Consider the following 25,093-nt stretch of genomic DNA (forward strand, 5'->3'; position numbering starts at 1 on the left):
ACCACCGAGCTTTTTTTTTCTGCTAGCGGCGGGCTGCCGCTAGCGGAGTAAAGAAAGGACATGCCCTTTCTTCAGGCGGAAGCCGCGCGGGCTCAGCCGCGCGGCTTCCGCCCCCGGCAGCTCCCTCCTATGTCGGCTCACCGCGTCTCTCTCGGTGTCAAAACCCGCGCGGGCAGTTCACGTGTGAACTGACCCTAAACAGACTTGTAACTCCATGTATCATAAACATGCTAAACTGCATGTGCTTCTGCTAGACTGGGCAATCCAGGAAGTATAGACTCGCACACGTGCAGTAAAGGCAGGAACCAAGTGCCACCATCTTGAAAGAGGGCGCTCAACATACTGAGCATGCCCAAGGAATGTAGGTCCATTAAAACTGCACCATATGGGAGTAGATGTATAAAAAACAAACAAAAAAACAACAACTTCATAATACTTGGGGGAGGACACCCCAATCATAAAGAAATATATATGTAAATCTACTATTACTTGGAGATACACCATAACCAATATGTGCCATTTAGGATAAAATAATCCAATGTTTACACAGTTAAAAAGTTATGTTTAAAGATGTGAGGGTAAATTATGCCTCAGCTTATGATAGGCGCCCTCCAAAGGTAAAACACCTTGTACAAGGCTAAGCGGTCACAACTTTGAGGGACACCCTTTAATGGTCATTGAAGGTACAGCGCCTTATATCATGTTCAAATACCACAGCTTATGAGGGGCGCCCTCTAGAGGTCAATAAAGGCAAAACACCTTATACCAGGCTCAGATACTTTATATATACACTCAGTGGCCAAAAGTCATGGGAAGGCATGTCCCAGTGCCACTTGTGTCAGATATGATGCTCAAACAGGATATCTGAGCAGTCTGATGCAGACAGGTGTCTCGTGAACATGGCAGCAAGTCGCGATTTAAGAGACTCTGACCGCCCCTATTGCTGCGAGAGAACTCATTTGCATACAGAAGAAAACTGGGCTTTCTACCGAACGGCGGCGCGGAGAAGACTTCTAAAGGTAGGAGAAGAATAGCCTTTCTTAAGGCTATTTCTACGTGTTAGTCAGAAAAAAAATTGCATTTTAATGATAGGATCCTTTTAATAAAGTAGAAAATTAGAAGCATGTTGAAGAGGAAATAAACTGAATCCCAACAATTTTATTCAAATATATAAACAATGTTCCTTCATACGGCTATATATGTACACTGAAATGTTGTTATTAAAAAATACAGCTCAGCCCGCGAAAGACAAGCCAAGCCCTCATATGGTTGTGTTAAAGGAAAAATAAATGCTACGACTCTCAGAAGGCATGAATTAAAAAAAAAAAAAAAAAAAAAGATTACGTCATAAAGACACTAACTGACTGTACTGGTATGTGGTTAAAAATGACAGTATTCAAACAGATCACAAATAAAGTTTCATGTAGTGAAGACACCAAGTCAGCGGAGTTGTAGTTGGGTAAATCCAGCCACCGGGTGATTATCTACTTTTGAACTTCCATTTATTCTTTCCATCCTACTATGTGGAAACATGGAGAAAAATTTAAATCAAGATCCCATTTTACTTGGATTCATTAGAAAGTCATAGCTTTGTAGTAAATGCTGTTGAGTAGATTCATCTTTGTTGTTATCCAGAAGTACCTGAAACAATATGTAATCAATTATAAACTTTGGTATCTACCATATAATCTAAACATTAAAACAAAAAGCATGAGAGGGTTTTGCATTGTAAATTTAGTTGCAAGGCAATCCTCGGTGAGCTATTCACCAGCAGCATAAATCTCTATGTATGCAATAACTGACAGCTTGTAGCAACATACGTTGTAACTAGAGATGAGCGAGTACTGTTCGGATCAGCCGATCCGAACAGCACACTCGCATAGAAATGAATGGACGTAGCCGGCACGCGGGGGGTTAAGAGGCCAGCTGCCGTCAAAGCGGAAGTACCAGGTGCATCCATTCATTTCTATGGAGCGTGCTGTTCGGATCGGCTGAACCGAACAGTACTCGCTCATCTCTAGTTGTAACCAACTCTTTGAATCCAACAACATTTTCCTTTCTCCGAAGGAGAATATACTCCTCCAGTTGGCGACTTTGGGCTGTCCTTCACATGCTCGAGATTGGGAAGACAACCTACAGACACACCTTTCCCATGCCAAAAAGGATGGGGCTTTTCTGTTTGCTCACAAGTTACCAATGCTTTGCAGAACATAGGAAAATAATATTAACCACTTAACGACCCCAGGTGTAATAATACATCCTGGTCTTCTGGGCCTAAATGTATATGGACATACTATTACGCTCCTGTCCGGCCACATCGGGAGCAGGTGTTGGCTGTAATTAATAGCTAACATCTGCTCCATTAACCTCCGGTTGGAGCTAAGCTCCGATTGGGGTTTTTAACCCCTTGGCTGATGTGGTCAAACATGATGTACTTCATGTTTACCACTAACATGAAGTATAATGTGTCACAAAATAATCTCAAAATCACTTGTGTAAGCTAAAGTGTCTCAAAGTTCTTACCATATAAACTGACATGCCAGTATTGAAAAATGAGACTTGGTCCTTAATGCACTTTTGAACTGCGTCTTTAAGGGGTTAAGATCCTGACTCATTAGTATCGTTGTCCAAACCTCCTTCACCGATTTTACCCTGGTGCCTTTGATCATTGTTGGTGCTGTAGCATGGAGAGAGGTACTCTGTTTCATATTTGGTAGGACTATGGTGCTCTTGAACCCTTCTGGGACTTTGCATTTGAAGTTTACACCATGGTTAGTGGCTCTTCATTAGCGCCCTCCCCACAACTAGACCTTTTTTCAGTTATTCCTGACCAGATCTGCTAATTTCCTTGCGGCCGCTAGATCTGTCATTCCCAGGCATTGGAGTAGCACTGTTGCCCATACACCTGTGGAACTTCTCCGTATTCCTAGTAGCAGAGGAATCCGCCGACTCCTCCAAATTTGAAACTGTCCACGATTCCACCATGTTCCTTCTTTTCTTTTTTACCTTTCATCTCTCTTTCCCCCACCCCCTTATTTTTCTGTTACGTCTTCATGTTGTCTGCTCCCCTGGTTTATTTTGTCTTATTTTTTGTCTTTCTCCTGGTGTTGCAGATGGCGTTTACTTCTGCAGGCCTGTGTCTGTGGGTACCTGTCCCTGTAGTGTTTTGGGAGTTTTCAGATTTTTTTGGCCATTATTGCTGCTTGGAAGATTGAGTGCCATTCGTTGCTGCATTTTTCTCCATACTCTTTGGTACTTGTGTATGGATTCTGTCTGTATGTATGGGCTATGCTAGGACAGTGCATCTATGTTTTTTCTTATAATCATGTTATTTTTATTATTTAAAAATTTCAATAAACTCAGATTACACAAAAATTCAATCAGACAATTTGAATTAGTGTAATAATTCTGTTTCAATTAACTCTCCAAAACCACGGTGGCCATGGTAATACTAAAAACACAGAAATTTAAAGGAAAACTACCTCTACCAGTTTTCAACCAGGGCTGCCACTATTAAAGATTGATATGTCTTTTGTGCATTCCTGTTTGTCCTTTTTCTTTTATTTTCTTGAAAATCAATAAACTTTGAATTGAAAAAAAAAAAGATTGACAGGTCTCAATGTGTTATGACTACAGGCAAAAACAGTGCTCCATCATAGTCAGCGATGTGCTGGGTGCACCAAATAGCTAATTTACATACAGATCAAAAGCCAATGTTCTCAACAGCATTATTGCACTGACACAAAAAGATATGTGTAGTATTAGGAGTAACGGTTTCTATAACAGAACTTAACTAGTTTATAAGGGATTTTGATAACGGTGATAGCCATTGATACTAACCCACAAAGCCAAAGCTGAACTTTTACTGGCGAACCCAGCATTAGATCACACTTACCTTCATTCTTAAATCAATTCCCATGTTCTTCAAAAATTCTTGTTGTGTAATAGGGCCTAGCGTGGCCACGTCATTTCCAACTATTCTTTTCAGAAAGCCGAAATCAACATCTGCCGTAAGATCCGCTGTTCCAGGATCTATTAACACATTATGTAGCTGATGAGCCCGAAATCCCTAAAACACATAATAAACCAATTTACTGTAGTAATTTATTATACAACTGCTTTATTTTTACGTCTTTAGTTTTACAAGACTTTTACTATAGAGATACATTTCAGGTAGTTTTAGCATTTTTTTTAGCTGAAGAAAGCTGTACAGTTTTTTTTTCATGCATTGTTTTTCCTTACTTCTTATAACATTTCATTTGCATGTGACATCTACATATACACCCCTGTGATTAAATAAAATTTATACTTACTTTGCACATTATAAAAATATGCAAATCATCCCACAGAGTGTATTCAGCTGAAGAGGCATTTCCCTTGTGATAACAAGGGCAGGGGTTAACTGACCACTGACTCTTCCAACAGACAACTTGCTTGACCGATCAGGTCATGATGTCATGCACAACCACCATCAGTCCAGGTATAAAGTTCCCTCTGATCAGCCCTAAGGAACCTCTGTTAACAGCACCATGTACAAATATTAGCTGGACTTATTTTAGCCTATATTCACACTATGCCTTGCCTTGTCTGTGTTTGTGGTCAGTCACCACCATAGTTCTGACCTGTCTATTCAAGGTTCACACCTGCGTTCGAATTTCCATTTCTGGGGTCCACTTGAGGACCTCACGAACGGAAACCTAGTCCACTTAAAGAAAGCTGTTACCCACAGAAACCCATGGACCTCATAGACTATAATGGTGTTCTTCGTTCCTGGACCTCATAGACTATAATGGGGTTCACCAGGTTTCTGCCTGAAATATGTAAAGAAAAAAGACCTGCTTGCTTAACCACTTCCGGACCGCCCATAGACTATATACGTCCGGGAAGTGGTTGCCTTGTTCTGACAGGACGTACCTGTACGTCCAGTCAGAACACAGCAGCTGCACGGAGATCGTGCTGCTGCTTTCACTAGGAGCCGGCTGTAACTTCAGCCGGAGCTCCCAGAGAGAAGACAGGGAAGATTTATTCCCTTCCCTGCCATCTCGATCGCTGTGTATACAGTGCTCAATGAGCGCTGTATACACGGCTATGGACGCTGCCATAATTCAGCTGCCCTCTGACCCGGCGGACACGTGATCCGCTGGGAGCAGAGTCTTGCAAAAGCTGCTGGGTCCTACAGGACTCAGTTCAGCTCAGTAAGCTGTATATACAGCATGCAGGAGGCTGGATTTCTCCTGCAACTGGGGTTAAATGTAGCAGCCCCAGTTATAGGGGAAATCAGCCTCAAGTACAAAAAAATAAGTGATCAGATGTCCCCAAAGGTCTCTTATCACCTTATGGGGAGACAATCTGGAAAAAAAATAAAATAAAAATATAATAAAAAAGTTCAAAAAAATGGTAAATAAAATAATAATAAAAAATAAATAAATAATACGCTAATAAAACGCTGTTATTAAAGGTTATAGCCCCACCCCCGACGACACCATACAAAATAAAAATTACCGTAACGGAGAGGAAAAACTATTTTAGAAAGTTTTTCAGTGACACTTTGTGTTACTAAATAAAAATAAATAAATAAATTGAAAACCAGACACAATTTCTCTCCTATTATGTTTATATTTTCCTGGATATAAAAAAAATTAAAACACATTCGAAAATAAAAATAACATAAAAATAAAGCTGTATGTGTCCCCGAAAAAAGACGCAAAAATTAGTTGACTGAGACATACGAAATTTTTTTTACAGACCTCAAAACCGCACATACAAAATAAACCTAAAATGTGTCTGGTCCTGGACCACAAATTGGCCCGGTACTGAAGTGGTTAAAGCGGAAAAGGAAACAATTCCTGAGTGGAGATCAGGCACAGGTGTAAACCTAGTCTTAGTTGTATCTTGAAGTAAAACAAAAATATGCTGCAGTAGTGTAAAAATCAAATATACTGCAGTAGTATAAAAAGTTAGGCAGTGATTTAATACTATTGGCAACAGACAGACTGTGTTTTGTTTTGTTTTTTTAACCCATAAATCTTAATGTCCTTTGTGGCGTCATGCATGGTAAAACATATATATAAATGTAATGAACCATACAGTTACTAGTGGAAACAGAGACAACCATGCTCAAGGACAATAAGAGTTAAAAAACAGAGGCGAAGGGCAAAGAGCATAATTACAGCAAGTGATGCAATGGGGGAGTTTCCCGGCATCTTTTGTAAAAGTACTTATCACCAGCAAATAATATACACCATTAAAGTTGATAGGAAATATCATCAAAAATGCCCCCAGGCCTAAGAAAAACCCTATAACCGGCGTCTACCACTTCTCCCAAGTATATTGAACTGTCACCACTACCATATATCTTTGTTATGTATACTACTTTATTCTAGAAAAAATATTTTAAAGTGTTATGCCAATGAGGCAGATGGTGTACTGGGGGCAGGCCATCAGCTCCCTGAAGCACTACTATTGCCCCTCAGATTGCTACCATCGCCTGCACCACCTGATGTTCTCATCGCTTTGTTATCACCAATCTTATTTGAGAAGAAACAACAGTGCTTCCAGGGTAAAAGGCCCGCCCCCAGTGCACAAACTGTTTAATTTGCATTTAAAGTTCTCCAAATCTACAAACATTTAACAAAGGTATGTTGTTTATCAGAGTAATGTGACCTATAACATGATTGAGGCAGCTGAATATGCTTTGGCGAGGCTGTAGACTCTCTTTGTTAACTTACCCTGAATGTGTCTGTCTTGTCTCCTGAATGTCCATAATCTGCTATCAGAGCAGCTCCTCCACAATGATTTATTTGCCTAGCAAGCTTTTGAATAATAACTGCAGATTGAGGTGATACCTCTATATGATCCCGCTTTTCATCTGCCTAAAATAAAACAAAGGGAAGGTAATACAGATATAATTATTTACTAGTCATATGAGATAGATGTGGTCCACAATCCCTAGTTCTGATAAAGCCACAACAAAATTTTAAAAATGAACAATATCTGCTTAGCTATTGGGATCGCTAGGGAGACAGGGAGGTGGTGTTAGAGAGGAATGGGAGAGGAGTGAGAGGGAGATAGTGTGAGAGCCTACAACTACCATAATGCATTAGCTAAGGCAGCCGAAGCACACTACTAGCCCTTCTCAACAAACTCAGCCCACCCCCCTATCCCATTAAACTTACAGGTCTTCTTCCTGTCTAGACTTCCGTCTGCGGGTAATGGCTCTTCCTCTTCTTTGATTCTGCCAGCAACTGCGCAGCAGTCCTGTCACTGTGCTATAGACTGCACTCCATCTCTACTGCCCAGGCGTGGGCGGCAAATTCAAGTTTCCACACTTGCGCAATAGAGATGGACTGTCGGCTACGGCAAAGCTGGGACTCCAACTCTTTTGCGCACGCAGGCAGACATCACAGAAGGAGGAGGAGCTACTCCCAAAAGGAGAAAGACTGGAAGGTAGAGAGGTAAGTATGATGGAGTGTGTGTGTGTGGGGGGGTGTAGTAGTAACATTTCATTTACAGAAATGGGGAAACGGATTGTTACCAGATAATCATAAAATGGCCCTGAGGCTTTCATATATGGGTAAATTATGTAATTATTTGATAAATTATGTAATTTAGAAAGTAGGTGGGGGGAGGGTGTTTAGATTAGTGTAGGAATTTCTAATTATCCTGGATAACCCTTCTAATGTTCATTTTACTTTTTTTCCGCAGGAAGCAATTTTAACATATATTCTTCTCTTTTTAAGAGCAGGCAGACAGTAATATGGTCACAGCAGCCGCACTGGAATTCCAGCCTTTTATGTTCCAAGCTACCGCCACCTTGTGTGACATAATACATTCAGGACCCAATCAACGTATGGGACATTGACACAATACACCCCCTGGCTGGTTCAACGCCTCTCTAGTATATCAACATAGGACCTATACCGCAATCACTTAAAGTGAATTAATGGGAAGGATTAAATACGGTTTAAACAGTCCAAATCTTTAAGAGGAATGTTATAACTTGAGCAAGTAAATCAGGAAAATGATAAGGCAAAACATTATGAGGTAAGATAGATCATGTCTATACAATCTGGGAATCTTATAATTCCAAAGGCTTGCATGATCCTATATATAACCAGAAAGAAATGCATAAGGGGACCTCCAAGCAGTGATCTCATTATTTGCAATTATCCCTTGATGAAACTAACAAAATGATGGTGATAGTGGAAACATGGATACAATATTTGACAGCTTCAGACTTTGATGTAGAAATGTAGCAACTTAGTAGTGGTTCTGGTTAAAAATACTTACTAGGGCCTGAGCTTGTACTTCTTAGGCTGGGTTCACACTAGAGTCGGTGTCCAACAGCTGGTGTCCTTAGCTAACGTCTGGTGAAGTCTAGTTCTGATGTATAGTGTCCAGCTGGTCTCAATATAGGTACCACATTTCATTTTTGCATTAAGACTGAAAAACTCACCTGAATAAATGTTTGTGCAAGTGGAGAAGTGCTAGAACCAAGAACAAATCTTAATTTGTGTGGGATGTCTGGATCAACATCAATTAGCATTTCTCGCCATCGGTCTGAAGTTTTCTATTTATAAAACACAAAACCTTAAAATTAGATCTAGACAATGGTACAGCCTACTAAACACGAGACAGAACAATGTTTATGTAAAAACTGAAAATGCCTCCCCAAACTATCCTATGCCTTTATAGCACTTCTTATCAGCACAGGCTCATAGAGAAAAGGTGCAGTCAGCGCATAATGGTTTTAGAATCGTGTATAATAATTTTGTTAGATTTAAAAAAAAAAAAACCCAATAATACCAACTGTAAAACCACTCCACAGATCAATACACCATATAACGTCTATTTATATAAAAAAAAAAAATGTGTGTGATTGAATGATGTAATACTCAGGCTAGTGAAGTCACAATTGTGCAACTGGAGTCAGCCTTGGTTTGAATCAGAACACACGTTCCTACTCCAACTTCAAATCAAAAACCTTTGTAAATACTGCAACCATTTGTAGTGCTACTGATTGATTTTAGCTATTGAGCTACAGCCGAAGTACAAGTGAATGTACTCTTGAGGACTGCAGCTGTCACATAATAGTTAAAAAGAAAATAGCGCTACAAAACATTGACCCTAGCCCAGGTCTTTTCTTGGAAGTTAAAAATTGGCAGTAGTGGTCTCAGAGTAAGTTAAGAATATAAAGTAACGCTCACCTACAGATCCTGCGCTGTTCCCATTCCAATGCTGTCTTGTACTCAGGAAAAGTGTACTATTCACCATTATAGTCAGTGTTTGGCTGAGCATTTCCAGCCAGTAACATGATGAAATGCTGTCACTGAACTCTGGACTGATCAATCACATTTCATCATACGGCAGTCTGATGAATGAATATTGTTGTGGAGCGTACAATGAGAGGACCACTTATTGGAGAGCAGAGTTCCTATGTCTAAAATTTGGTGAATGAGACAAAACGGTATAGGATTTTTTTTTTTTTTTTTTACTACTCAGACCTCTTTTCCAGTAATAGGTAATGTTAAAGAGGTTTTATGAGATAAAAATATCCTATGATCTATGATTCACAAAAAACATATCTCAGGTCAGACACCACCATCAATTAGCTGTTCTCAGAAGATGGTGAGAACGGAGCAGGAAGTGACAATTGTGTTCTCTGTGTATTGGCAGAATGGAGTCACGGCAGCTTTTCCCCCAATCAAATAAATGAGAGATGATCTATGGTGCATGGTCTGGCCACTACACAGGGAACAGAGCTGTCTGCTGATTATCTGTGAATCATCTACAAAGTAAAGCTAATTGGTGATGATGGTGAGGGGAGGTGTCTATCTGACTCTTCTCCCCCTCCACCATTTTTAGCCTAGAAAACTAATGTAACGCTACAGCAGACATACTATCTTACAGCTGTATGCTTTCAGTTTTTCAATACTTTTGGAAAGATAATTTCCTGTTCTAGCAGGATTGTACCCCATGCACATGGTGAAGTCCATAAAAAACACAAACTGAAGAGTTTGATATGGAGTAGCCTGCACAGAGCTGAACTGACTTCAACCCCATAAAACACCGTGGGACTGAATTGGAGCAAATACCTACTGTGTATAAAAATATATGAAATACATTAAAAAAATTTAATTTTTTTACGTAAATTGGATTTTACAACTCTTTCTGGTTTGAGTCAACTACACCACTTTCATGGACGAGAGAGTGGTGTGAGCAGTATACTAGATTTATCATCATATATTCCAGGTTATTGGCGTAAATTATGTCAAAAACTACACCTGCTACATGGCTTGGCGGGTGCACTAGCCATTAAGTATTATAATACATTATTACCTGTAGTTTATGTATCGGCAATGCATCAAAAAATTCATGCGCTATGAAGAATGTATAACCTAAAAGAAAAAAAAAAAAAAAACATTCATCAAACATCTGCTAGCTTCCTGGTTCTCAAAATTTTGCAGTAACAAAATGTTTGCTTCAAATGGGTATTGCAGGACTTATAAATTGATGATCTATCCTTAGTAATGACCACTACAAAGTTACTTAGTGAACATCTATTTATAGGCTTATGTAAAAAATGACTTTGTAATTTGCAGCTTGTAGAAGCTCATTCACTAGAAGTTCCATAGACTGGCTGGTCTACTGCTACAGAATTGAAACACACTTTTTAAGTGAGTAGTTAGAGAAGTATTATCCTTAAATGTGTCAAGCCTTTCATAGATTAGTATAGAATACAAAGGGATTTGTGAACTACTATGGGCTGGATAAATTGGGGTTTGGTGCCATATTTACCTGCTGGCTTAACAACCAATGGGTCAGTGTCAGGCTGGTTTTCAATGGCTAAGGGGATGCAGCATGGAGGCCGTCTTTCACCCTGCTGTTATCCCTAGCAGTGCAGACACTGGCCTGCATCATAAAACCTCATCTATGGATTAAGGGGTTTTGTTACAGAGAGTTAGATGAACTTAACACTCTGTGACGTTTTATTATTTTTAATGCAGTATCTGATTCCATGATTTCAGTGCTAATGTTCATTAATTAGAGAGCGTTCTGGTTGTTAGAACCAAAACTGACAGGCGATATATCTACATAACAATAAGTAAGGTCTCTGATCATATCTCTCTGAACTTATAACCCCTGTTGAGTAGAATTACAGTGAAGATTCAAATAAAAATCCCATAAAGAAAGTTACCATTGACGACGCTGAGTTGGACTAATTTATTTATACTGATGCCCAAATTCTGTATTTGGTACACAAAACACCTTTGTGGATTCCTAAATATCAGGAGAATCCATGCATTGTTTCGAGGTGTGTGGAAAAGGAGCATATAAAAAAATAATTTGGAAAAGCTACAATTGTTGAAAGAGGCTTAGCATTTATTACTTAAAGCGTAGCTATATGAACTGGCTGCGCAGTGGCAACACTTTGGAGGCTAGACAGTAACAGACAGGTGGAACTTGAGGGCTCATTTGTTTCACTTAGGGAGGGGAATGTCACCAATAGGGGCCCCTGCAGAGCAGTCTGTACAGATAGAGAGCAGGGTGGCTACTGGTACTACAACAGTACTGGAGATCTGCAGGGGTCCTGGGTATTGGACCCCACGCAGCTCTAATATTGATGGCTTATCCCAAACTTCAAAACTAGATAACTCCTATTGCCCATGCACAAGGTATGGTGGGGGTGCAAAAAATTAATCTTGAGTGAATGGTCTAAAGATACTTCTTTATGAAATAGACACTATCTTTTGGAACTATACCAGTTGGAGGGGATGGAGAGTAGGATGGGACAGTGACTTTATACCAGATGTATAATAGGAAATGATTCCAACAGTTGAGAGAAGAGTTTGAGCTTGATAATTGGGTGTTCCATCAATACTTTCAACTTTGGCATGCACTACAGGCACAGGCCCACACAGTTAACCTAGCTTTAGAGTCTTTGGGGATTCTAGAGAACGGTATTAGGCCTGATACAGCCAGGGGACTTGCATCCATGGCTGACAGTAACTTGTTACATAAAATGTGGGCAATCCTCTTGGATAAATTAGGTTAAAATAGGTCTATTACCTAAGGAAGATAAGAAGCCAGGTGAGGCATTCACCTTTCTCTATCTATAATATAATCTAGCACCACTATTTCTCCTACATAGGGTTAATAGGACCTCATTGATACTATGAAATATTTGGTTAGAGCGGACATTCAATGCCCCCCGATGTACAAGAAAGTGGCAGAGATTATGCAGATATTCTGGATATGTGGCTAACTATTAGATACATAATTTGTAGGATGAACATCCTGAAGACCCACAGGTGAAAAAACTTGTGATGTTGGAGGGTTGAAGAAAGACTGCATAGTGACGTTGAAGAAAAAAATGGAGCACTTAGCTTTTGGTACAATACTATTATCAGGTTCAGAAGGAAATAAAGTAGCGATTTCTTCCCCAAATTGGGGAGATTGAGGGAACAACACTGAGGTAACAGAAAATATATCTGATTAATAACGGGTTAAAACACTGAAAAACCCAGGTTTATAATGAGCTAAATTGCTCATAATAGCTAAAAACATTTTATTTGAAGAGTGACAAAATCCTTGGTTTCCAAAAGGGTGTATTTTCCTAGTATATTTTCAGTACCAATTTCTTAGTTTTCTAAATTTCCGCTTGCTGTCATTCATTCTGCTTACTACCAGTGCACAAAAATCAGTCCATGGTCATGTGATATACAGTTTATGGTCATGTGATGCACATAGGCGCATAGATCGTTACCAGGCAGATGTCTGATTACTGTGTTGTGACTATACATGTACATCACATGACCGCGGACTGTTTATCACATGACCATAGACTGATTTTTACCTACTGTGAGCACAATTAATGACAGTAAGGAAACAGCTAGAAAATCAAGAGAAATATACACAGTATTGTGGAAAACTGTATAACTTCTCATCATACAAAAATAACAGTTGTCTCTCTGTATTGGTCTGAAACTGCACAACCCCTTTAACAGGGACGTCACAAGCGGGAAGGAAGTCTTAAAACGAGAAAAAGTGATTTCAGAGATAACAGGTGTCATATGACTGTCCGTGACTTATTTTGTGAATAAAACAGTAACAATTACCTGCTGGTACATCATTGATATCACTGTACCAGTAAATCTTAAATCCAGATTTTGTTATGCCTTTCTTATAAGCTGAAGTATCTTCATCGTATTTTGTTTCAATATTGTTTCCAGTTAGTTTCATTGCTTGGATTTCGCTTAGTTTAGGGCTCACTTCTACCAAGTGTATAGAAATATCACAAGAATTCAGTAGATGCTGAAACTGGCTGAAAACCTGTCAATAAATCATGAAATACATTGTAGTAACTGTGTGAAAAATGTTAATCCTATGGATTTTGTTATTTGTCCATATCATAGTTGAATTATACTATTCTCTTTGTCCAATTCAAGAGCATAAAGGGTATCATTTTCACATACATCTCATGTTCCATAGTGACATATCTGTTGTGACATGTCAAAATGATATATCATAAGTTTTAATGAATAAGGGTCTCAGCATAGTGATAAAGCGAGGAGGCAAAACCACTCAATGTTGTCTTCCTTCTTTTTAGTTTGACTCTGTTTGGTTCTACTTTCAGAACAAGCAATGTGAAGATTCATATAAAATCTCCAATCTTTCCGTGAAAACATACTTCGATTGCACGGAAAGGACTTCGGGCCCCTGTTTCAGTAATTGTCGACTCCACCAATCAAAATATCTAACCTGTCACTTTGGCATTCAGAACAGTTTCCAACATATATGCAGGTCCTTGGGGCCAGATCGCAGTAAAGTATTGCCTTGGCTCTCTGTAATGTCACCAATTCTGCGCCAGGTTTATAAAGTACAGCACAGTAAGTCATTTGATCAAGAGTCAATGTGTCAGCAGGAAAGGCAGAGGAGTGGGACTTCTGGTCTCCAGGGCACCAGTTCTGCAAAGGTAATCATCTGGCCTCCAGGGGACCAGTAAATATATTAGGGTATAGCAATCCGCTCCTGATTAGGCTCAAATGAATGGGCCTAATCAGGAGTGAGTCCTGCGCCATGGACGCTGCGGCTGACTCAGCCACGGAATCCATGGGAAGATAGGGCATGTCGCTTCTTTTTCCCGCTAGCTGAAAAAAAACAGCAGGAAAAAAGCGAAGGACAAATGGGAGACATTTTTGCAGGTGGATTTTGAGGCGGATTCCGTGTCAAAATCCACCTGCAAAAAATTATGTGTGAACATACCCTTACTAACCACTTTAATGCAAATATTCATACAAATAATAAATCTGCTATACAGCTACACTTACCCTCAAAATGTCATCCATTAGACTCCCTTTTCCAGGACCTAGTTCCACTAATTTCAGAGATTTTGATTTTCCACCAGACATCCATTCACTAATACACCAAATTCCAATTAGCTATATAAAACACATAAATACATTAATGTAAAATACAGAAATCATAAATAGTGCCATTAAAATAGATTAATGGTTATTTTAAATATAGATATAGTTAATGATGGGTCAGATTACTAAACTGAATATGTCAGAACTGTGGCTCAATTTGCATGTAGGTGTATCTGCATTATGCCACATATATTTTGATTTTATTTATTTATTTTTTACTTATTCCAAGAGCCAATGATCCACCCTAAAATAGCGTATTCGCCGAGGAACTAGGCAGGGTTAATGCCCGCAATCTGTATTAAAACTGTGGATGTTGGGAGGGGGTATAGGGAACCTATGAAAACTGCAGGGAACATGTTACATAAGAGGAGCTGACGAGCAGATTGATGTATAATTTTGTGGGAAAGGATTCAGTATAACATGCCACTGGAAGTCGAGGAAGCAATCCTATCAGTGATCGATAGCCCTCCCACTGATAGGATCGCTACCTTGGCCTCTAAGCATAGAAGAGATGACAAAAAAAAATTCTACTTATCTAAAGTTATCAGAGCAAAATCTAATTGGACCACACTCTGGTCATATAGTTATTCACTGAAACTGAGGAACTACAGCTGAGATCCTGGGCAAGCACACAGAAGTCAATGTCTATTCCTCCAGCTTCAGCGTAGGCAATACAGAAGCCAAGATTAGTTTGTTTGTTTTTAATGCATTTTTATTTTATTATTTTTAAATTGAGGGCACTGGTAGAGTTAGGATTAGGATTTAAATAATCACATCCTTGCATAGCCTTTAGAAAGGCTATTCCACACCTACTTTTAGTATGTAAATTGCCTCAGTGGTTTTTGAATAAGTCCGTGTTTATTCATATGCTAATTAGACTATTGTTGATTAAAGAAGTATTCTTTAACCCCTTAAGGACCAGGCCATTTTTTGGTTTCGCATTTTCGTTTTTCCCTCCTCACATTTCAAGAGCCATAACTTTTTCATTTTTCAGTTCACAGAGTCACATGATGGCTTATTGTTTGCGAGACAAATTGTACTTTGTAATGGCATCATTCAATATGCTGTGCAATGTACTGGGAAGCTGGAAAAAAATTCAGAATGAGGTGCAATTGGAGAAAAAATGCATTTGCGCCATTTTCTTATGGGTTTAATTTTTACAGCGTTCACTGTTTGGTACAAATGACATGTTACCTGTGTTCTACGTGTCAGTACGAACGCGGTGATACCAAATTTATATAGTATTTGAAATGTTTTGATACTTTTAAAAAAATGATAAACTTTGCAAAATAGAAAAAATTTTTTGTGTCATCATGTTCTAACACCTGTAACTTTTTCATATTTCCATGTATGGAGCTGGTTGTGGTGTCTTTTTATGCGGGACAAGATGACGTTTCTATTGATACCATTTGGGGAAAGATCTGATGGTTTGATCACTTTTTATTCAATTTTTTATAGGAGGCAAAGTGTTGAAAAAAACGCTTTTTGGCTGTTTTTATTTTTTTTGCCGCTACGCCGTTCGCAGTACGGGATAAATGTTTTAATATTCTAATAGTTCGGGCATTTTGGAGCGCGGGGATACCTAATATGTTTATGTTTAATGTTCTTTAATTACTTTTATAGCTAATCTAGGGAAAGGGGAGTGATTTGAACTTTTATATTTTTTTTATTTTTTTAATACTTTTAAAAACTTTTTTTTTTCTTCTGTTACATTTATGATCAGACCCCTTAGGTACCTTGAAACCTAGGGGGTCTGATCGCTCATACTATTCACTGCAATACTACAGTACTGCAGTGAATAGCAGAATCCCAGCACTTCTATTAGACGATGCCTCTGGCATCGTCTAATAGATCTCGGGCAGAGACAAGCCTGGAAGCCTTCAATAGGCTTCCGGCTGTCATAGCAACCGATCACCGCCCTCATGTGACGTTCAGGAGGGCGGCGATCGGCGAAACATGGCGGCGCCCATGCCGCCTGCGCTGTTTACACGCTGTGGTCGCGTTTGACCGCAGTGTGTAAAGGGTTAACAGCAGCGATCGGCTCGGGCACCGACCGCTGCTGTTATTGGCAGGTCCTGGCTGTATTATACAGCCGGCATCTGCCGTGTATGGAGCGAGCTCAGCGTGTGAGCTCGCTCCATACATCCCCATGCGACCCATGACGTACAGTTACGTCAAGGGTCGCTAAGGGGTTAATGAAAAATTAAAGAATTGTTAAATGATATTTGATCTAGCAGGAAAGTGTATTTGTCCGACTTCCACTTATCTACTTTGGTAGAATTATTTAAAGGGGCTCTATCATTGGGAAAAGTCATTTGTAAAGGGGTTGTCCCATCACAAGGCTCCTCTCTATACTGCTTGTTAATGTGGATGTAAGACTTTTCCTAAATACATTGCTTCAGCAAAACTGCTTTGTTTGTCCACTATTTTACTTTATTCAATTATTGTTTACACATCCCTTGACTTATCTGGTCAAAAGTCCAGTGACGTAGCTGCCTGCTGTGAGGAGGGGGGGGAGGGAGGAGGGGCTAAGTTCTCGGGGAGCGTGCCTGTGTCTCTCTATTTTATTAGTCCCCCCCAGGGGGCTTGAACCTGCAGTCATTTGATTGCAGTTCCCATAGACGTCAATACAACTGTATTGTAGTCTATGGGACTTTCTGTATATTACTATTACGGCTGGTCATAGACCCAGCCGCAATACTAATATAGCCGTGACAGGCCTGGGAGCCTTCAGTAGGCTCCCGGCTGTCACCGGAACAGGTCGGCTCCTGCGATATCGCTGCAATTGTACAGGTATGCATGTGCATGAAGCCAGCAGGGGCAGGAGCGATGCTGCTATTCCGGGGGGGGGGGGCGGAGGAGCGGAATAGCAGCATCGCTCCTGCCGCTGCTGGCTTCATGCAGGGCAGGAGCGTAGCGATGTGCCGGCGTCTAACCCTCCCCGGCATCCGCCTTTCTATTACAGCGGATGTCAGGTCTGTATTGGCATTGTGAAGGCTGGGGAACTGACTGGTCTTCACAATGCTGCATCGGGAGCGCGCACGCAGAGCCAGCGGCATAGAAAGCCGCTGGCTTTGCATACGTAACCCCGCCCACCAATGACGCAACAAAGCAGGAAGAAAGAAGATTTTCCAGCAGCGAAGAGTGGTGAGTATACGACGTGGGAATACCCCTTTAACTAATCACATCCTTGCATAGGCTTTAGAAATGCTATTCCACACCTACCTTTGGTATGTAAATTGCCTGAGTGGTTTCTGAATAAATCAGTTTTTGTTTTTTCTTTTTTTTAAATGTAGATTGTGAGCCCCACATAGAGCTCACAATGTACATTTTTCCCTATCAGTATGTCTTTTTGGAATATGGGATGGAAATCCATGCAAACACGGGGAGAACATACAAACTCCTTGCAGATGGTTTAATGCCCTTGGTGGGATTTGAACACCAGGACTCCAGCGCTGCAAGGCTGCAGTGCTAACCACTGAGCCACCGTGTGGCCCCCCTGAATAAATCAGTTTTTATTAATTTGCTAATGAGCTTCCAGCCAGCACAGGAAGTTCCCAGCAGCACTCGTCCCTGCTATTATTTCCTATATGTGTGTGCAAACAGGAAGCTGAGTCATCATCAGCAGCAGCCAGTGCATATACTCCCATAGGAAACAATAGCAAACAGGGTGCATGATGCATCGTGCACCAGTCTAATTAGCATATGAATAAAAACTGACTTATTCAGACACCACTGACGCAATTTACACACTAAAGGTAGGTGTGAAGTAGCCTTTCTAAAGCCTATGCAAGGATGTAATTAGTTAAAAATGACTTTTCCCAGTGATAGAGCCCCTTTAACAAAACAGTAAGGCTATATTTACAAGAGGCAGTTCAATAACTTCTGTTTTCAGGTAGAGAAACTACTTTAGAAGTACTATACAACCATAGGTCTAGTTAATGGAACTTTTGTCTATTTGAGTATGTTTAAATTTTGCAGATTTTTGTCCTGTAATTTCTGCAACTGTCCCACTTATCCGCAATTGATGCACATAAATATAGAAACTCCATTCAGATGATTTTTCCATACAAACTGTAGGAGACCACACATATTGTGCCTGTGCGTATAAATATAAGACAGATCACATCCCATCTGGTCTCCATAATGACACTCAGTGCAGTACCATGGTTTGACTGTGAACTAAAGGAGTTAAACAACAGGATCTTATACAAGGTTCCCTGTCAGGAGGCCACAGTGGCACTGCCCACATGTTCACCTTGTTTGCAGTTTCTTGCTCTAGAAATATTTCATCCCCTTTATGTACTATTATGTTATGTTATGGTGAGGGTAGGGGTTACAGCATACATTGTAAATTGTTAAACATATCAACAAAAAATACAAATACCTCTCCAAATACTTGGCTTATTTCAGGTGATGTAACAAAATCTCCATGTTCACCCAGCATGTCATGATGCATGTAGTAGCCCTGGATAACATTAGGGAAAAAAAAATGAAGATATAATCACATACTGGGATTTTAGCTGGCATACATTTACCATGAATTTTATATGTATCATGCTTACAACTAGAGATGGCATACAGGAATTTCTCATAATGGATAAGTGTCCTTAAAGGCACAACCCCTTTAAACATCACTGAGTATGGGGGTACTGTGGAGGCCATTATATTATATATGTGGTAGTCATATATTACATATGGAGCTCTGTGGGGTCATTATATTATATGTAAAGGTACTGCAGATATCATGTGATATACAGTCCCTGGTCATGTGATGGACACAGGTGTCCAGCTTGTTCTAGTCACAGCACAGTAAGCAGACCTCTGTCTTATAAGTTTTGCAACATTTTTTATGCCACTAACATGTCGTAAATTGATAATACATATGCTCCTATATGCTTATTACACTGTTACGGAATTCTTGTTCTCCAGTAAACTAACCACCACCAAAATATGAAAAAAATTCTAGTATTCAACTAAACACCTGCCACATATAAAACCAGGTGACAAGCACATGTACCTTTATAGGATTTGTTAAAACCTCTTTCATGTATTCAGCTACAGTTATAGGACCTGTTGCCTTTATTTTCATAACAAGGTGTTTGAGCAGTTGGTTGTCATCCTTTGAGTCTCCAGGTTGGTTACTTCGGTACCTGCCAAGGCGACTTGCATCAAATGCTAAAATGAGTAAAAGAAATTTTAAAAAATAAATATATGAATTTAAAAGAGGAACAGTAAGTAAAAAATTTGACCATACATAAATAAATGTACAGTAAATATATCAGATACCATCTGTTTAACAGCTGCTGCGTTCATTTGTCAGTACCAGATTCTGAGTTACATATCCACAAAACGGCGGTTAGAATCTCTGAAACAGCAACGTGCAGGGTAGGGGGGAAGGGTCTTTAAAGAGGACTTTTCATGGGTTTGGGAACAAGCAGTTTCATATACTGCTGGAAAGCTGACAGTGCGCTGAATTCAGCGCACTGTCGGCTTTCATGATCTCTGCCCCGGGTAAAGAGCTATCGGTACTGGTACCGTAGCTCTTCAAAGTCAGAAGGGTGTTTCTGACAGTCTGTCAGGAACGTCCTTCTCCACAGCAGCGCCTACAGAGCTGTTCTCTCCTCCAGCCCCAGACCTGCCATATTCCATGAGTCATCCTATTAGTATCTGTAAATGTGAAATAGGTTAAAGGGGCTCTATCACTGGAAAAAGTCATTTTTAACTAATCACATCCTTATGTAGTCTTTAGAAAGGCTATTCCACACCAACCTTTTGTATGTAAATCGCCTTAGTAGTGTTTGAATAAGTCAGTTTTTATGAATGCTAATTAGGTTCTCGCGCACAGGAAGTTGTCAGCCAGCTCTCCTCTCCCTGCTGTGTGTGAGAGCAGGGAGGAGGAGTCAGCAGCAGCCTGTGCTGTATACACAGGAGACAGTGCACGAAGAGACTTCCGGGGTGCACTGAGAACTTAATTAGCATATGAATAAAAACAGACTTATTCAAAATCTACTGAGGCAATTTACATACAAAAGGTAGGTGTGGAATAGCCTTTCTAAAGGTTATGCAAAGATGTGATTAAAAATTACTTTTTCCAATGATAGAGCCTCTTTAAATGGCTTCTACAACAAATGCTCTAGGGACAGTTTGAGATGATGCTCTTAAAATGTGGATGCCTTTAAAAGCCTGATAAGATGGAAAAAGTTTTCAAACACTTAACCCAATTAGGTCCTAAACTAATTTTACTCCTTGAAACACAACATTGGGTAAAATATAAACACCCTTCCTTACAGAATCAATATTTCTATAGCTGCTATGAATCCTCATTTATACAAAAAAAAAAAAAAAAAGAAAAAAAAAAAGGGGCCACACGGTGGCTCAGTGGTTAGTCCTGCAGTGCTGGAGTCCTGGTGTTCAAATCCCGCCAAGGGCAAAAAAAACCCATCTGCAAGGAGTTTGTATGTTCTCCCTGTGTTCGCATGGATTTCCATCCCATATTCCAAGAAAAAGACATACTGATAGGGAAAAAATGTACATTGTGAGCTCTATGTGGTGCTCACAATCTACATTAAAAGAAAAACGGAGTCTATTCTCTTAAAATCTCATTAAAGGGGTTGTCCCATCACAAGGATCCTATCTATACTGCTTGTTAATGTGGTTGTAAGACTTTTCCTAAATACATTGCTTCAGCACAACTGCTTTGTTTGTCCACTATCATACTTTATTCAATTCTTTGTGGCCAGAGCCCTGACTTAGCTGCTCATGAGTCAAGTGATGTATCTGCTGCTCTCAGGGGGGAGGGAGGAGGGGCTAAGTGCAGGGAGCGAGCCTGTGTTTCTAGCTATTCCTGTGTCTACGCCACGTGACCTAGCTTCCTGTTAGCAGATAGGGGAGAGGAGCTGCTTTCATTTCTTCTGTTCTCCCAGTTATCAGGCTAGCTAATTCAATTGTGTTCATTATGGCAGAGACAGGTAGTCTCTGTATGTAACACAGAATGGAGTTGCTGCTGCATGTACTTCATAGTCCAATATGGGTGGGCGGAGCTACACACAAATTTGGGGGCGGAGCTAACCGGTAGGTTGCATGTGAAACCCCGCCCACCAAATGATGCAAGAAACCAGGAAGAAAGAAGATTTTACAGCAGTAAAGACTGATGAGTATGTGAGGTGGGAATACCCCTTTAAAATCACATTTTTTCTCTATCACATGTAGGAATAGTCTTAAGAAAGGCTATTCTTCTCCTCCCTTTAGATGTCTTCTCCGCGCCACCGTTTGGTAGAAATCACAGTTTTCGTCTGTGTGCAAATGAGTTCTCTTGCAGCACTGGGGGTGGTCCCCAGCACTCAAACAGCACTGGGGACATCCCCAATGCTGCAAGAGAAATCTCCAGCGACGCCTTCATCTTCTTCAGGAATGGCCTCTTTGCGCGTCTTCTTCTGGAGCTGGTTTTCAAACTTCTAGGCCTCGGGCAGAGCAGACTGTGAATGCCCGCGGCCACAAGAAAAATGGTTGCTAACAGAGTAAGCTACACAGTCTTAGGGAGAAAAAATTCAATTTTAATGGTAGAATCCCTTTAAAGGGGCTCTATCAGCAAAATCATGCTGCTAGAGCCCCACATATGCGTGCATAGCCTTTAAAAAGGCTATTCAGGCATCGGGCGGGCATTCTGGGTGTATCTTCATCTTCTTCCCCGCCTCTTCTTCCTCCGATGTCCTCCGGTCCCGTCTTCTTCCAGCGCTCGCGGACACTGATATGAAAAAACGGCCTGGGCGCATGCGCAGTAGCATGCGGCTTCTACTACGGCTACTGCGCATGCGCCCCGGCTATTACTGGCCGTTCGCGAGCGCTGGAGGAAGACAGGACCGGAGGACATCGGAGGAAGAAGAGGCGGGGAAGAAGATGAAGACACACCCTGAATGCCCGCCCAGGGTGCATGTTCGGTAAGTAGAGCACATTCTTTTTTAGGTTATCATTTTAAAACAGGGGGGGAGGTAGTTTAATATAACTTTTACGGTGCCTGAATTGCCTTTTTAAAGGCTATGCACGCATATGTGGGGCTCTAGCAGCATGATTTTGCTGATAGAGCCCCTTTAAATCGAGACCTGGTGCACTCCTCACTGATCAAGAAGGGATCCATGATTAAATTCCACATATTTTATATCGGGAAATTTGCCTATTCCCGTAAAATGTCAGCACATTCCCAAACTAATGAAAAAATTTTGCAGGCCATTAAAGGGGTATTCCCACCTCACATACTCAGCAGTCTTTACTGCTGTAAAATCTTCTTTCTTCCTGGTTTCTTGCATCATTTGGTGGGCGGGGTTTCACATGCAACCTCCCGTTTAGCTCCGCCCCCAAAATTGTGTGTAGCTCCGCCCACCCATATTGGACTATGACAGGGGTGCCCAATACGTCGATCGCGATCTACTGGTAGATCGCAAAGGACGTATGGGTCGATCGCGGGATGCAGGGATCCCCGGTGTCTGCTTTTTCACAGTGCAGGCTGAGAGTCATCTCCGGACACTGACAGGCGGGGCTGCCGCTGTCCCAGCCTGCCAGTGTCCAGAGATAACTCTCAGCCTGCGCTGTGAAGAAGCAGACAGCGGGGATCCCTGGGCAGCCACAGAACTCCGCTGTCTCCTGCTTGTCACGATCCGCCTGGCCCCGCCCACTTACCCTTTCACACCCACAGACACGCCCACAAGCCCACCCGGTCCCGCCAACAGGCCCGCCCCGGTCCCACCCGGTAGATCTTCTGCCTTGGTCAGCTAAAAAGTAGCTCACACGCTGAAAAGTGTGAGCACCCCTGGACTATGAAGTACAGGCAGCAGCAACTCCATTCTGTGTTACATACACAGACTGCCTGTCTCTGCCATAATGAACACAATTGAATTAGCTAGCCTGATAACTGGGAGAACAGAAGACATGAAAGCAGCTCCTCTCCCCTATCTGATAGCAGGAAGCTAGGTCACATGGTGTAGACACAGGAATAGCTAGATACACAGGCTCGCTCCTGTGCACTTAGCCCCTCCTCCCTCCCCCCTGAGAGCAGCAGATACATCACTTGACTCATGAACAGATAAGTCAAGGGCTGTGGCCACAAAGAATTGAATAAAGTAAGATAGTGGACAAAGCAGTTTTGCTGAAGCAATGTATTTAGGAAAAGTCTTACATCCACATTAACAAGCAGTATAGATAGGATCCTTGTGATGGGACAACCCCTTTAAAGCTTTAAAATAATCCAAATCCCCAAGGCCTGAGTGGTTTTCTAATAAATACTATAGGATATTTTTTTTTATTTCTTTTAATTTATTTCAAATCTGGGAAAAGGGAGTGATTTGATTTTTTTTTTTATATGCCTAAAAACTTTTTACTTGAATCTGCAATCTTACACAACTGTATTGTAGTTACAGCACTATTGCTACATAGCTATTGATCATAGCCTCAATAGCTATATTGCTATGGCAGGCCTAGGAGCTTTTGCTGAATGCAATGCCAGGGTCCTTGCGCCTGATCACATGCATTAGCTCTATGTCACAGCCCAAGTAGCTATGGCAGAGCTCTGGTTCATGTGCGAGATTTTAATTACGCTGTACATGATTAGCAGCTCTGAAGGAAGCAGTGAAGAACTGTAGGAGAGATCATCTGTAAATAAGGGGGTGGTGAGAACCGGGGAAGGCTCATGATGCAAGCGGGGCTCAGGGAACATTGAGCAGGCTTCCAGTACTGCATGTAGGGTAATTAGCATATCCAGAAATCCAGGCTAATTAAAAAATGGCGACGCCAATCAATGAATGAAAGGTCTGCTTAGAATAGCCTTTCTAAAGGCTATGCAAAGATACACTTATTTAAAAATCGGTATAGCCCAATGATAGACTCCCAATCCACTCCAGCCTCCATGAGTAACCTTTACAGAACCATTTGGGCTAGTTCACACGGGGTTGTGAAATGAATGGGCCTAGTCCGGAGGGTGGTGTCGCAAGGCGGACACTGCGGCTGAATCAACCGCGAAATCCACCTGAAGAAAGGGCAGCTCACTTCTTTTTTCCGTGAGCGGTTTGTTCCTGCTCACGGGAAAAAGAACGTTAGCGGTCTACATAGACCTCTATTGTGAGCGGGCGGAATCTGAGATGGATTCGACATCAAAATCCGCCCCCTCTTGCCCTATGTGAACTAGCACTTTGACAATGTATTTGGACAAATGTTACCATGTACTGGAAGCTGGGGGAAAAAAATTCAGAATTGTGTGGAAGCGGGAACAAAAAAACTGCGTTTGGGCAACCATTTTTATGGGTTGTTTTTACGGTTTTCACTGTGCAGCCAAAGGGACATGTTGTTTTGGGAAGTGAAAAGTGTAAACCAGGTCCTAAAATAGCCAAAAACAAGGGGATAGTATGATGGCGCCATCTAGAGGTGAAGGGTCTATAGGTGCGCGGGCTAAATGTACTGCCCAGGGCAATGCTCGCTTTCTTTCGTTTCTTTTTCTTCCTTATGAAGGTGCCAGGTTCTCTTCATACTCCAGGCACACACCATGTCGCCCCCCGGCCAATGAGAGGCTTACCAGCCCGTGCATGCAGCACTCTCCGCCCGCACCGCTGTAACGTGACGAGCGCACTCATGTCCCGCAGCTCCTGCGCCGCCTCCTCCTACCAACACAACCGGAA

General features: G+C 41.2%; 1 protein-coding gene across 1 annotated transcript; it reads right to left on the reverse strand.

The window, feature by feature from the left end:
- Positions 1-1,159: 1,159 nt before the first annotated feature.
- NDUFAF7 (NADH:ubiquinone oxidoreductase complex assembly factor 7) lies at positions 1,160-25,074 on the reverse strand. Its single transcript, XM_075267797.1, has 10 exons — positions 24,991-25,074; positions 19,450-19,607; positions 18,817-18,897; positions 14,331-14,441; positions 13,119-13,332; positions 10,339-10,397; positions 8,456-8,569; positions 6,729-6,872; positions 3,896-4,069; positions 1,160-1,641 (listed from the first exon to the last, which is right to left on the reverse strand). Exons 1-10 carry the CDS (start codon positions 25,046-25,048, stop codon positions 1,549-1,551), a joined length of 1,206 nt encoding a protein of 401 aa, XP_075123898.1. The 5' UTR covers positions 25,049-25,074; the 3' UTR covers positions 1,160-1,548.
- Positions 25,075-25,093: the final 19 nt, after the last annotated feature.

This window comes from Leptodactylus fuscus, chromosome 3 (genome assembly GCF_031893055.1).
Source record: "Leptodactylus fuscus isolate aLepFus1 chromosome 3, aLepFus1.hap2, whole genome shotgun sequence".
Taxonomy (NCBI): domain Eukaryota; kingdom Metazoa; phylum Chordata; class Amphibia; order Anura; family Leptodactylidae; genus Leptodactylus; species Leptodactylus fuscus.

Bases quoted from the DNA above. Each gene is read 5' to 3' on its own strand.
- NDUFAF7 (XM_075267797.1), bottom strand. From the start codon at position 25,048: ATGAGTGCGCTCGTCACGTTACAGCGGTGCGGGCGGAGAGTGCTGCAT. The intron at 13,333-14,330 runs GTAAGTGTAGCT...ATTTATTGACAG, and splicing joins TAATGGATGACATTTTGAGG to GTTTTCAGCCAGTTTCAGCA. The intron at 10,398-13,118 runs GTAATTGTTACT...TTTTTCTTTTAG, and splicing joins TATCAATGATGTACCAGCAG to GTTATACATTCTTCATAGCG.